We start from the raw sequence: 14,216 nt of genomic DNA on the forward strand, positions 1-14,216 counted from the left end.
TTATAAAATACTTCACTGCTTTCGTGGAAGGTTTGGTTTTTGGTTTTTGTTTGTAATATTACCGGTTTGCTCCACCTGCATCTGGTTTTGTCTGTGTGCACCATAACACAGGCCCCCATTTCCCATGGGTGTGCAGTGTGGGCACCGTGGCTTCTGGGCTCAGAGGTCTGGGTGGGGCAGCCCAGCAGGGCAAACAGGCTCAGCATCTCACCTACTGTCTGCTTTTCAGGACTGCCAACGGTGGTGAAATTGGTGGACAGAGACACCTTACTGAAAGAGAGGGAAGAGAAGAAAAGGGTCAGTAAAATTAAATCAGTTGAGCTTGATTTTGTTAGAAATGAAAATACTGTTGGGATTATATAGTTTACTTTTATTTTTTATTGATTGATTGATTGATTGATTGATTGATTGATTTAGGTGCTGTGGATTGAACCCAGGGTCTTTGCCCTGAGTTATATCCCTTTTTAATTTTTGAGACAGGATCTTGTTGTAAATTGCCCAGGCTGGGCTCAAGCTTGTAATTGTGCTGCCTCAGCCTCTCAGAGTACTGGAATTATAAGTGTTCACCACCTCACCTGCCTATAGTTTTTAAGAATTGACCAAGCATGGTGGCTGAGGCAGGAGGATTGAAAGTTCAGAATAAGCCTGGGCAACTTAGTAACTTAGCAAGACTATCTCAAAATAAAAAATGACCAAAAAAAGAGGAGGGGCTGGGGATGAGGCACAGTACAAAGGCCCTGGTTCAATTCCAAGTAGCATAAATGAATGAATAAAGAATTGATATTTATGCTAGGTTTTTTTTTGGTACCGAGGATCAAACTTGGAACCTTGCACACTTTCAAGGCAAGTGGTAGAACCACTGAGCTAAATCCCAGGCCCTATGCTTTTATTTTAAAAGTCCCAGTCATAGGGCTAGGGTGTGGCTTAGTGGCAGAGTACCTGCTTAGTGTGTATAAGATCCTGGGTTCCATCCCCAACACCACGAAAAACCCAGTCCTTAAAAATGTCAGAAAAAAGTCAACTTTACCATAATTATTTGGCAGTTTGGAGAATGTGTCTCCTAATGAGGGACCTCTTCTTAAATGTCATTCCCTCAGCTGAACCAAAGTGAGTCACTTAGCAAACTGTGTGGGTTCCACCGGGCTCTGACCTTAGTGCCTGTGTCCCACACACCTCCCCTTGTCCCCGCTTCCCCTGCCCTCCAACACTCCAAGTGTCCACTCCATATTGTTAGGGGTTCTTTTGGGTTTTTTTGTACCGGGGATCAAACTTGGGACCGTGTGCTTACAAAGCAGGCGGCAGCACCACTGAGCTAAATCCCCTGCCCATCCACTCCATGTTGACCTTGCAAGGAAGTCTCCACACTGAAGAACCTGGGTGACCAGTAAGAGAAATGAGAGGAACAAAACACACATCATCTGAGCTTCTGGGCACAGCGTGGGCCCTCGGGGTGGGGGTGGGAGCAGTGGAGGCAACTGGACTCCCCAGGCCATGCAGGAACCACTGGAGTGGCTCAAGGAGGGGGAGGGAGCACAGCGGGTGGGGCAGTAGGCAGCTCTCACAAGGGGCCTTCGAAAGGGACTCAGAGTAGTCAGGGCATTTGGGTGGCAGATAGAACTGATGTTCAGGGTCAGGGAACAGAATGGAGAATGTGTGGATCTGGACAAGCTTCCAGCTCAGAAGCAACCCTGGATCCACAGGGCCTCCTCAAGAGGAACTGTCCTGTAGCCCAGGAGAGTGATGCTGGAGCTCTGCAAGTTCAGGCACTTACATTTAGAAGATTTGAAGAGGCTGGGCCCACACCTCAAAGTTATAGTTTGGCTTCCTGGGGAGCCCTTCTGAGCTCCCTCCTCATGTCTACAGCATTTCCTCTCAGCCTGTGTCCCCTCCTGGGTTGGGCTCTCAACGCCCCCCTTCAGCCACCAAGCTTGGGCTCCTTGCAGGCCACAGTGTGGTGTAAAGTTGACCTGGCGCTGGCTGTGCCCTTCCTGCCAACCATAGCCAGTTTGCCATGTCCTGCCTCCTACCGGGGAGAAGTGACTGGGATCGAGCAGTTCTCTCTCTGCAGAGTGGCAGGTGGAGCCTCACAGCCCCACCCTCCTGCTGGTTTTTCACCACCTCCCTTGGTGGCGGCAGCTAATGACTTCTCACACTCCATGCTGTCCAATCAGGGGACTCTCACCACAACTGAACTGTAGAGCAGGCGTTCCCAGGGCCACTCCAGTGTGCCCTGTATCCCTCTTTCGCCTGCAGTATTCCCAGGAGACCATAAACACTTCAGCCTCAAAAAGGGAAAAAGCAGAAATCCTGAGCACACATCTCTACCTACCCTGAGTTCTGAGGTTCCCCTACCACATCCTGACGGCCAGGTCACTGTCCTCACCTGATGCTGCCCTCCTTAACACGTCTGGTAGTACCCCTCCTTCCCTTTCCTCTATACTCTCTCCTTTCTTCCCTCCCTCTACCTCTCAGGAGCTCCCCAGCCAGCCAGCCCAGCCTCTCCCTGGGTCTCTATTCTCGGGACTGTTGTCTCTTCTCACCCCATAGCTTCTCTGCTCCCATCCTGTGTCCACCATGAGCCCTGGCTCACCTACCAGACTCCTGTGCTAACTGCCTACCTAATCACTCCACTTGGCCAGGAAGCACCTGAAGCCCAGGATGTCCATAAGGAGCTGTGGTTTCCAGCTCCCTGAACCTGCCCCTCTTCTCTATTCATCTAGCAGCCCATGCCAGGATCTCCCAGGGCAGCTTCCTTGGACCTTCTCTCCCCTGAACCTAGCCTGAAGGCTTTACTGCCCAGCCCAGGCCAAGGGTTTCTCAGCTCCTCCCCTACCTAGAATTCCTTCCCCGCTGCTTGGATGTGCCTGCTGAGTTGGAGCCAGATCCTGGCCTTCACTCTTGTCTCTTGTTCCATCTCTGTCTGCCCCAAGGTTGGCCCCCTACAGGCCCTGGCACTTGCTGATTTCTGCTCTCCTCTCCTTCTCCTACCTCAGGGCCTTGCTTCTTTCTTTGTGGCTATGATCTGCCCAAGATTGTCCCTGGTCAACTACCACACATAGTCACCCCCACCCTGGGTCAGGCATGTCATCCTGGTCCATTTCTTCCTCTTGTACCTGAATCTTTTAACATTGGTTCTGTCTGTACTGCTGCCCCTGGCCCCCAGTATCCAGAGCATGGTTGGACACCCAGAAGGCCACTGAGAATCTTGGGAAGGAATCAGCAAGGGCCAACCGTGATCCAGACACTGTGCTGCCTGAACCCATGCCTCCAGCCTGCAGCTTAATCCCCAACCATGGGTGGGGGCAGGCAGGAGTGCACCTCAGGCAGGTTGTGAGGCCAGCAGGGTGCGACCCAGAAGCCCGACTCAGGCCTGTGCTGCTCCCCTAGGTTGAAGAAGAGAAGAGGAGGAAGAAGGAGGAAGCTGCCAGGAGAAAACAAGAGCAAGAGGTGACATGCATCTGTTTGTTGGGGTAGGGCTGAGACTCTGTTTTGACACATCCCCTGAGGCTCACTGTGCCTCCTTCGGCTCAGCCAGGCACCCCAGGAACCCTCCCAGAGGAAATCTCTGTTCTATCTCTGCCCACCCTCCCCACTCAGTGCCCTAGAACCCAGGAGCCAGTAGGGGATGAGAACATGCTCCTGCAGTAGCCCTGACAGTCTGACTGCCATCAGAATGTTCACCACCTCCCCGCTGTCCCATAAACTCCTGGCTCATCTTACCTCCCCTCCTTTCAGGTCCCTGCCTTAGCTTCCTTGCTCACCTTCTGCAGCGATCTGGGTTTCAGGGCTTGGCTGAGGGTGGGAGTGGGCATCATGGTGACAGTGTGAAGTCTCCATGTGCCACTCCATGGCCATGACCATGTATTGTATGTTCCAGGCAGCAAAGCTGGCCAAGATGAAGATTCCACCCAGTGAAATGTTCTTGTCGGAAAGTGACAAGTATTCCAAGTTTGATGAAAATGTAAGAATTCCTTCTCTGCTTTTCAGAAGTTATTAGACCATACTGAACTGGGGTAACATGAGTTTTTAGCTTTGGTCAAGTGAGTTTTCTATTTGGTGAAGATTTTAAAAGAGACTGAGATCATCTTGGACCTCAGTCTCGGAGCATCCTTGGGGCAAGACTGAGCCAGGTCTGTCTCTGCCATTGAGGTGGCCACGGTTACATTTGGCACTAGGAGTCATGGCCTGATCTGAGGTTAGGATGACTAACTGGAAATCCCAGGGTTCCGAAGGTACCCTGCCCCTAAGTGTCAGGCCGTGGATCCTTCTCCTCCAGGGCTCTGCCTTGAGACTTTACCTCTGGCCCTTTAGGCCTCTCCTCACTTGTTCTTGGATGTATTTGCTACATACCTTCGAGCTAGCCACCTTAGAGTTGAGCATAGGTAGGGCCTGATGGGGACAGTGTCCTTCACCTAGACAGGGTGTCCGATTCTAGTCACTCTTTCCATTTCTAGCTCCTAGAGCCGGTGCTGCAGGATCAGCATCCTGGTCCCTGAGTAGGGTGGTGACCAGACATGCACGCAAGTGGATGTGGCCAGGTTGGGGAAATGAGCTTGTAGGGGCAGAAGGGTGAGGAAGGGGAAGCCTGGGTGTTGAAGGCACCCGATGGTGCTTTGCTGTCATTCCAGGGGCTGCCTACACATGACACTGAAGGCAAGGAGCTGAGCAAGGGGCAAGCCAAGAAGCTGAGGAAGCTCTTTGAAGCACAGGAGAAGCTCCACAAGGATTATCTGCAGATGGTTCAGAACGGAAGCCTCCAGTGAAGAGGCACAAGGCCATCACCCAAATCTGGCCATTCTGGACTGAGGACCTCTGCCTGATGATGACATCCTATACTCCCATCATGTTTACAACTGTCCTTGGACCCTAAAGTGAGAGCCATGTTCATACAGGTGCATGTCATCATCACTCTGAGACACTTTAATAAATTCTTCTCAACAGTGAGGCCCGGTCCGCCGTCTCTCCATCACCCTGCATACTCTGCATCTGACTGCCTGCAGCAGCCGCTTGATCAGCAGGTTGTGACTTAGGCACTCAGTCAGTTGAGCCAGTCCAGGAATTTCTCATCGCACATGCTGGCAGCTCTTGCTAATCTCTGCTGTGTGGGCACAATTGGAGCTTTTTGAGTAGGAAAAAGGCCAGCTCAGCCTGGCGGATCCTGCTGGGCCCAGACAAAGCCTGCTCAGTCTGCCCTCGCCTCTGATGAATACACACGGCAGGTTCCATTAGAGCAGCTCCACTTCACTGCCATAGGACCAGGGCTTTATGGGGCAGTTCCTGGCCAGCTGCTGGGGCTTCCCTGGCAACAGGGAGCCCAGGATCTGCTGGTGGGTGAGATAAGGGTCTCAGCACAGCCAGGGTGTTGGTCACCTAGTCCAGATTTAGGGCAGGGGAGTTGTGCTGACCATAGGCTCCTGCATAGTCCTCACTGGGGCTGACAGCACTCACACACAAACATGCCCTATATTCTTGATAGCAGAAGTTATAAGCAGGACCGTTAACCTGCCTCGAGCTTGCAAAGATTAGTACTAGGTCTGCTCCATTGGACAACAGGTGGTTGTGGGGGTGGGGCCCGTGGTATTCATGTGATGCAGCAGCCCATGTGGGGAGGGTGGTGGTGCTGGCTCAAGACACACTGCCCCTTCCTAGTGATCCTGCTTGTGGGAAACTCTTGAAGACAGCTGTATGTACAAGTCCCCCATGCATGTGCTATTGACTAAAGCAGTGTGGGACACAGTGCACAGCCAGCTAAGCTCACCTGTGCCCCAACAGGATCTTGGGACAGCCCTCGAATAACACTGACAGTTATTTTCCATCCCTTCATTCTGAGAAAAAGGAAATAAGAATATTTATGTCAGCAATCAAGTTTTTGGGGTTTTTTTGGTACTGGGGATCGAACTCAGGAGCTTGCGCTTTCAAGGAAGGTGGCGGCACCACTGAGCTAAATCCCAGGCCCAGCAATCAATCAAGATTTTAATGTAAGAGAAAAAAATACAAGTAAAAAAAAAATGAAAAGGGGAAAATCACTGTAGTGTTAAATATAAACTGGACAAAGCAATACAAATCAGTTCATGGTTTTCAACAAATCATTTCCTGCCTGTATAGCAGGAAAGCTGGCAAAACAAAATAACACCAAGCAGTATTGAGCACCCAGAGCCCAGACTGGGTCTCTAAATGCTATCCTCCTGCAGAAACTGCCAACTCCAGAAGCAGGAGACCCAGGGCCCCCTTGTGTCCAAAACGGGACACTTTAGAAAATCAGCAGGCATGGCAGGAAGACACAGGAAGAGCTAGTGACAGCAGAGGCTGGATTCTCAGGAATTATGCCAAGGGGAAAACCCATCTCAAAAGGTCATGTACTGTGTGATCCCAAATAGTAACATGCTTGGAATCCAAACTAGATATGAAGACAATTGGACTGCCAAGAGTTAAGGCTAGTGGGTGGGGTGGCTGCAGAGGGGTGGCAAAGGGATCTCACAGTGGGGAGACAGTTGTCTGTTCTTGTGGCCATAGTAGTTATGCGACTCTGCCTGTGATAATGTGATGCAGACCACACACTGTACTGATGTCTCTTCCTGGTGCTGATCTTGTACCCTGGCCACTCAAGATGTGACCTGGGGAAACTGGGTGAAGCACATAGGGGACTCTTCATACTGTTCTTAAACTTCCTGGGAATCTGATTATTTTGAAATTAAAAGCCATCAGGAGCATCTACTGGCCAAGTCTGAGACTTCTCTGAGCACTGAAAGGAATAATTAGATGAAACCTAGGACTTATTTACTCTCAAAAATACATTAATTTGTCACCACTGGAGGTGGTTCTTGACGTAGCTTCTTTCTCTACAAGCCTGAGATTATTTGTAAGTGACAAAATTTGGCATTTCCTCCCCTTTCATGGGACTGTATTCCAGGACCACCAAGTGTCCCCAGTTGAAGGAAAAGTTTTTTGTCCAATAATGCCAGCTATAGAAGTGAAAGAAAGTGATGGGATTAGTAAATCCCATTCTGAGCTTAATAATATCAGTGATTCAGGCAAGGACTGGTTAGTGGCTGCTGAGGCCCCTGGTGAGAGTGAGTGCTGGATAATTTCATGATGGTAAAGTGTCCCCTTGCAGGTTGCTTGTAGGTTTGGGGGCAGGAGATACGTGTCACCTTACAATCCCAGGCTCTGCCAGACAGAGCTTAGCCTCATAGTACCCAGAGAAGAGAAGCAGGCATGAAGTGTCTCCCACTGTCCTAAAATGGGAAGAGCACAGCAACCCCACAAAGGGAAGTATTTCTCCAAAATACACAGCACTGGGCCGCGGATTTAGCTCAGTGGTTACGATGCCTGTCTCGAGAGCACAAGGACCCGAGTTCAATCCCTGGTACCAAAAAATAAAAAATAAAAAGTACACGGCATTGAAGAAGCCTGTAGACCAGGCCTCTCGACTGCACATGTGTGGTTGCCACCCAGGTACAATCTGAGTACGTTCTGACTCAGATATGGGTGGCTGAGATCAAGCCCCCGCTACAGTCTCCCTGCCAGCCTGTACTGCACTGCAGGCCAGGGACACCAAGGCAAAAGTTTATGGGTCCAAGTAGGGGGAGGAGGAATGAGGAGAGGGTCAAACTGGGACAGGGGAGACTTATGAAACAAAATCAGCTGAGGGTGTAGCTCAGTGATAGCGCAGTTGCTAGCATGTGGGCAGGTCCTGGGGTCCCATCCCCAACACTGATACAAACAACAAAAAGAAAAAACACCAGATCTAAGATGTATTGGAGGGAGGTACTGAATGATCCTGAGTGATTTTTGTTAGTTTTGTTAGTAAGGAATGGCACTTTGTCGGCAGAGGTCCTTAATTAGGGACAAAGGAGCAGGAAGCCTACTGTATGTAGTTCAGTGTTCTTCAGCAGCCTGCCATGCATATCAAGATCCTGTCTCAAAAAAAGAAGGGGGGGGGGTGTGCCGGAGATTTAGCTCAGTGGTTCTGCCGCCTGCCTCGCAAGCACAAGGATCAGAGTTCAATCCTCAGTACCAAAAAAAAAAAAAAAAAAAGAGAGAGAGAGAGAAACACAGCCATGCAGGTAAGGAGGCCCTAACAAGGGAGTGAAGCAGCCACAAGCCAAGGAATGCCTGGAGCCTCAAACTTTCCCTCCCTTAGGAGCACAGCTCTGCTAACACCTTGATTCAGGGTATGGGAGAATGAATTCCAATTGCTTTTAAGTCACTTGGTTTGTGTTTCTTTGTTACACCAACCACAGGAAACATCTTTTTTTTTTTTAAAGCAAAGCATTTAATGGTACATTTCAGCTATATGTTAACATTTTTTTTCCTTTTTTTTTGGTACTGGGGATCGAACTCAGGTTGCTGCTCTTGCGCAGCAGGCGGCGAAACCACTGAGCTAAATCCCCAGCCCTATATGTTAACATTGATCATAGGAAATTAGTACCTGTACATGATACATCTTGCTTCTTTTTTTCCCATCCCTCCTTTGACCCCACTTACTTATAAAAACTTTTCTTTCCATTTTTCCTTCTATTTTCTTTTTTTCCTTGTCCCTTCTTTCCTTTCCCCCTCCCCTCTCCCTTGTTCCCCTTCTTATTTGAACATTTTCTTTCTATTTCCCAATATCTATTATACATTTTGGTCCTTCCACTTTCAGTTTCTCACAACAGAGAAACAATGCAGTATTTAAACATGTGTGTCCAATTTACCTCACTTAAAAGTATGGTCTCAAGTTGCATCCATTTAGCTAGAAATGTCTCAAGCTTATCCTTCTTTATGGCAGAGTAGTACTCCATTATATTAAAAACTCACATCGTTGGTTTTTTGTTGTTGTTGTTGTTTTTGGCTACCGCGGATCAATCTCGGGACCTTGCACCTACAAGGCAGGCGTTGGAACCACTGAGCTAAATCCCCAGCCCAAACCCACATCTTTATCCATTCATCAGTTGATGGGCATTTGGGCTGAGGAAACACCATTTTTGTACCACTGTTTTCTGTAGCAGAAAAACATTTGATATGACTTAGTGTTTTATTTAATACATCCACTCAAGGCTCAAAAGAAGATAGACAAAGGGCCAACAAATATATGTTAAAAAGAGAGAATCACTAATCATCAAGGAAACATAGATCAAAGCCACTATGAGATACTATCCCAGTTAGAATGGCTGTAATCAAAAAGACAAAAAGTAACAAATGTATGTGAGGACGTGGAGAAAAGAGAACTTCCATCCACTGTTGAGGGATGTGAATTAGTACAGCTATTACAAAGAACAGTAAGGAGGATCCTCAAAAAATCAGAAATGTAACTACGACATTATCCATCGATGCTGTTCCTGAGTATGTGAAGGAATTGAAGTCAGCATATCAAAGGGACACCTGCAGCCTCACATGTTTATTGTGACACTGTTCACAAGAGCCAAGACATGGAATCAACCTAGGTGTCCATCAAATAATGAATGAATAAAGAAAATGAAGTACATATACATAGTTGAATACTATTTAGCCTGAAGAATGAAATCCTTTAATTTTTACCAATATGAATGGACCTGGAGAACATTGTTAAGTGAAATAAGTTAAACCCAAAAAGACCAATTCCACATGCTCTCACTTATATGTAGAAGCTAAAATGTGGATCCCAAAGAAGTAGAGAATAGAATAGTGGTTACCAGACTCTGGAAAGGACGAGGGGATGGAGGATGGAGAGAGGATGGTTAATAAGTACAGAAGTGCAGTTGGATATGAGCAATAACTTCTAATATTCTTATAGCACAGTAGGGCAACTGTGTTTGACAAGTAACGGATTCAAAATAGCTAGGAGAGGATTTTGGGGGGTCCCAACACAAATGTCTTGAAATGCTGGATATGCCAATTACCAATTTAATCATTACACATTGTATACATACATTGAAATGTCACATTGCATCCTGTAAATATGTACAATTATTGTCCACTAAAAATAAAACAGAGGGGGCCGTGGATTTAGCTCAGTGGTTCCGTCGCCTGCCTTGCAAGCGCAAAGTCTCGAGTTCGATCCCCAGTACCAAAAAAAAAAACATAAGAGCTGGGAGTGGTGCCACATGCCCACAGTCCTAGAAGTTGGGAGGATGAAGCCGGAAGATAGTGTGTAGCCCGGGCTACACATAGTGAGTTCAAGGCCAGTCTGGGCCTAGTGAGACTCTGTCTCCAAAAGAAAAAAACATAATAAAAATAAAAATATCAAAAATAAAAATAAAATAAAAATATCAAAAAATCTATTCAAGGCCATAATGGAAGAAAATCCAGTCAATGGTGCAGGAAAGTGAGGAAAGATACCTAATTTCACAACAAACACAAGATTTTGTGCAAGTTTCAAAAAGCCAGTCTGCATGAAACTGACCATATGAGATTATTACTCCCATTTCTGCTGGGGAATCCCAGACCTGGCACACTCACCTGAGAAGATGCCAGAGTACCAAGGACCAGTGGGCAGCCTGCACACTCTCCCACTTGCCATAGTTGAACTTCTGTCATGCAAGTGTACCAGTGGCACCTGCTCCTGGGGACACCTCCACTTCAGGACCCCCATGCTATCGTCAGGCACATGAGCCATCCAAAGCTATTTGCAGGTCCTGGAAGGCACTGTGCCACTAGCCACCTAGGCCCTGCATGTGTAGGACCCTATTGACCACACCTAGTGATCCTTAGCTATCAGCCCCAGGGTCCCATTTTCTTGGAGACCCTCTTTCCCAGAAACCAGAGTTTCCTTCTTGTAGTGTTGGGGAGAGACACATAAGTGACATGAGTCGAGGAGTCAGGAAGTGCTTCGTGGTGGAAGTAAAGCAGGACCATACCAATAGCTGGGGGGCAAAGGCTTCTCACAGGAGGTGAACATCAGTGGGGCCCAACGCCAGGAAGAGGCTGAAGAGGGAAGATGCAGGCAGTGAAGACTTTGATATTATTCATAACCTTCTTCCAAACCCTTAAGAGCCCTGGAAGGGCAGCTGGGGTATGGGCAACTCCAGTTGTGGGCAGGAGGACTCCATATGGCATCCACCCGGAAAATGACACATAAATTGAACTGGCTTTGAGCTCCACATGCAGGCCCCATGGTCGCTGCTCCCAGCTGCACTGGACATTCATCCTAAGTCCATGGCCTGTCAGAGACAGATGTCCTCCAAGGGCTCCCTTGATGATGCTCAAGGGAGATGGATTAAAGGAAACCACCAGTGCTGATTCTAAAATCTCTGTCTGTGGTGACCTCAGGTGGTCAGTTTCTACCTTCTGTCTCTGAAGGGATCCTTGCAGGTGGGGTGATAAGAGAAGCCAATGCATGTCAAGTTGACTGCCCACCCACTGCTGTTCCAACTCTTCCCATAACCCTTTGGGACAAGTACTACAAGTGCCCATGTTTCACAGATGAGAAAACTGAGGCAAAAGCACTTGCCCAGGGTCACCCAGCTAGAATTTGTAGAACAGGGATTTGGCCTCAGGAGTCTCACCCAGAAGTCCTTGCCCATTGACCCCTGCAACTGTCTACACACCCTGCTGGCTTTGACAATTGCTAGAGTGCTGCCTTAGTGTATGTAGTGGGTTGCACGATGGCCTCCAAAAATTACATTCAAGTCCCAACCTCTGGTGCCTTTGCATGTGACATCTGGTAAAAGGGTCACTGCTGGTTAATCATGGCAAGATGTGATTAGGACAGATCCTGATCCAATGACCCAGTGTCGGGGCCGGAGATTTAGCTCAGTGGCACTGTGCCTGCCTCACGAGCACAAGGTCCTGAGTTCCATCCCCGGTACCACACACACAAAAAAAAGGAACCAATGACCCAGTGTCCTTACAAAAAGAAGAGAGGACACACAGTGACACGTAAGGGAAGGCTATATGAAGGCAGAGGCAGAGATAAGAGGGATGCAGCCATAAGCCAAGGGATGACTGGCACTCCAGGAGCTGGAAGAGCAATGAAGAACCCACTCCTTTCTCTCTCAGACCCTTTGGAGGGAATACAGCCCTGCTACACCTTGATTTCTGATTTCTAGCCTCTAAACCCACAAAAAACACTTTCCAATGTTTTAGCGATGCAGTCTGTGATTCTTTAGATGGTAGTGCAGCATCCTCAAAACCATTACAAACAGAAAAGCTTTGGGCAATGCTACCCACCAAATCACTTAAACAAACCCAGGGCAAGGATCCTTCTATTGCACTTCCATCAGATCCCCCAGGTCCACACCCATCTCCCAGGGGGATCCACCATCTCAGCTTCACCCACACCAATACCCAACACCTAGGCACAGCCAGATCCAATAATAGCAAGTGGACTTGAGACTATTAAATAAAAGAAGGGACCCACAAACTTGAAAATGCTCAGGTTCTTTTATAGTTTCTTTTCCTTTCTCATTTTCCCCACTTTCACCAAAAGCATAGTATAAAGATTGTGGAAAAGTCAGAAATTCCAGTTAAGGCAAATAGGTCTTGCCATTAAAACTTAATCTACATCTGTTAACTTTGACTGAGCAGCATTTGTTACTGGATAAATGAGATACATTTGTATTTGGGTAATAAGTCTATTTGTGGTCATTAACCCTCTTTCCTAAATTTATTAGACCTCTAAAGCTTTTTTTAATTGTCAGTGTAGTTATATACCTTATATAAAACCTGTTAAAAAGGGTCTAATATTTGCCTTGAGAGTAAAAACTAAATACTGTATATGTAAAGATTTCTATATAACTGATACTAATTATTGCTAACCTATTAAACGATGTATTTGTATTTCCCAAATATACAGGCTTTCAAAGATACAAAAAAATTCCTAAAAATCATCTTATCATACTAGTGACTTCTAGGCTAAAGTTGTTTATGATGGTAAATATTTTTGGGCTCAAGCATCTGCCTTTCCCTTACTTGTGTTCCAACAACTTATGATGAAGTGTGCATGTCAATCCAACATGATATAGTCAGCCAAATGATACAGATATCTTTTCATGCTAATACTTGTGTGACTGTTCTGTAATTGTATTGAAACAGTTAGAGGTACCTAAACACTGTGCAGCCCAGATAATGTCACTCTAAAGATTAAAGATCGGACAGTAATAATCTATAAGATACATCTATAAACAAATACATTCTACTGAAAAATGGTATGCTATTAAAAATAACAAATTTAGGTAAAAATTTATTTAGGTCATCTAATGTCTTATAATTAAAGTTAACGGACTAAAAATTATTTTATACTAAAATGGAAATTTAAAATGTTTTTCAGAGATAATAAAATCTAATGGCTTTAATATAATAATGTCATGATTGTCATGCTGAAATGCTAGGCTAGCTGGGTGTGGTGGCACATGCTTGTAATCCCAGCACTTGGGAGGCTAAGGCAGGGGGATTGCCATGAGTTCCAGGCCAGCCTGGGCTACACAGTGACTTCATGGCCAGTCTAAACTACACAGTGAGACGGTGTCTCAAACAAAACAAAACAAAAAATGCTATGTTGCTCTTGATCTCAAACCTTCTCTGTAAAACTTTATAATTGTTATCTATTAACATTCTACAGGAATTTTATTTCTAAGACAACTGTGATTGACAAAAAAAAAAACCAGTTCTTTGGTCATACTATATATTTCAAGGTATTTGATATTTGGATAAGATTATGGTATTTAAACCTACTACTCCCATGCAATCCTGGTGTAACTGATCTCCTGGGTGTTCAACAACTGAGGTTCGGAGACCAAAGCTAAAAAAAGATAACTGGGGTAAGAAGACAACCAATATTTTGGCCCTGGCCCTCCACAGGCGACAAGGACCCAAAATATGAGGGCACCTTTCTACAAGAAACTACAACTCTGGTGAGTCACCCAACCTCATGAGCAGGAAGATTGTTGGACCCCAAAAGACAGGCATCAATGTCCACGGTGCTAGAAAGGAGGGTCACACCCATGTCTCTCACCATGCACTAAACTAAAATCAAAATGGATCAAAGATCTAAATATAAAACCAGAAACACTAAACCTGCTGGAAGAGAGAAAAAGGAGGACTCTTGAGGACATAGGGGTAGGCAAAGACTTCATGAACAAAACCCAGACTGCATGGGAAATAATACAAGAATCATCCTTTTAAAAAGCTTTTGCACTGCAAAAGAAATCACCAACAGAGTGAAAAGACAGCCCAGAGAGTGGGAAAAAACTCTAGCCAGTAATTCCCCAGACAAAGGACTAATATCTAGAACATACAAAGAACTGAAAAAAATCAGA

The 14,216-nt window shown here is 46.5% G+C and overlaps 1 protein-coding gene across 6 annotated transcripts in view; it reads left to right on the forward strand.

Annotated features, from left to right (window-relative positions):
- The window catches only part of Cars1 (cysteinyl-tRNA synthetase 1), a 54,720-nt gene extending 49,776 nt beyond the window's left edge, over positions 1 to 4,944 (forward strand). For all 6 annotated transcript variants that reach the window (XM_021264442.2, XM_004852124.4, XM_021264441.2 and 3 more), the window contains 4 exons: positions 230 to 297; positions 3,388 to 3,447; positions 3,878 to 3,961; positions 4,629 to 4,944. In XM_021264442.2, the coding sequence (XP_021120101.1) occupies positions 230 to 297; positions 3,388 to 3,447; positions 3,878 to 3,961; positions 4,629 to 4,763 (347 nt within the window). In that variant the 3' untranslated portion in view covers positions 4,764 to 4,944. The remainder of the gene's footprint in view (positions 1 to 229; positions 298 to 3,387; positions 3,448 to 3,877; positions 3,962 to 4,628) is intronic.
- The last annotated feature ends 9,272 nt before the right edge of the window (positions 4,945 to 14,216 follow it).

Source organism: Heterocephalus glaber, unplaced genomic scaffold (assembly GCF_053883595.1).
Source record: "Heterocephalus glaber isolate CG9 unplaced genomic scaffold, H.glaber_assembly_v1.0 deba00000594, whole genome shotgun sequence".
NCBI lineage: Eukaryota > Metazoa > Chordata > Mammalia > Rodentia > Bathyergidae > Heterocephalus > Heterocephalus glaber.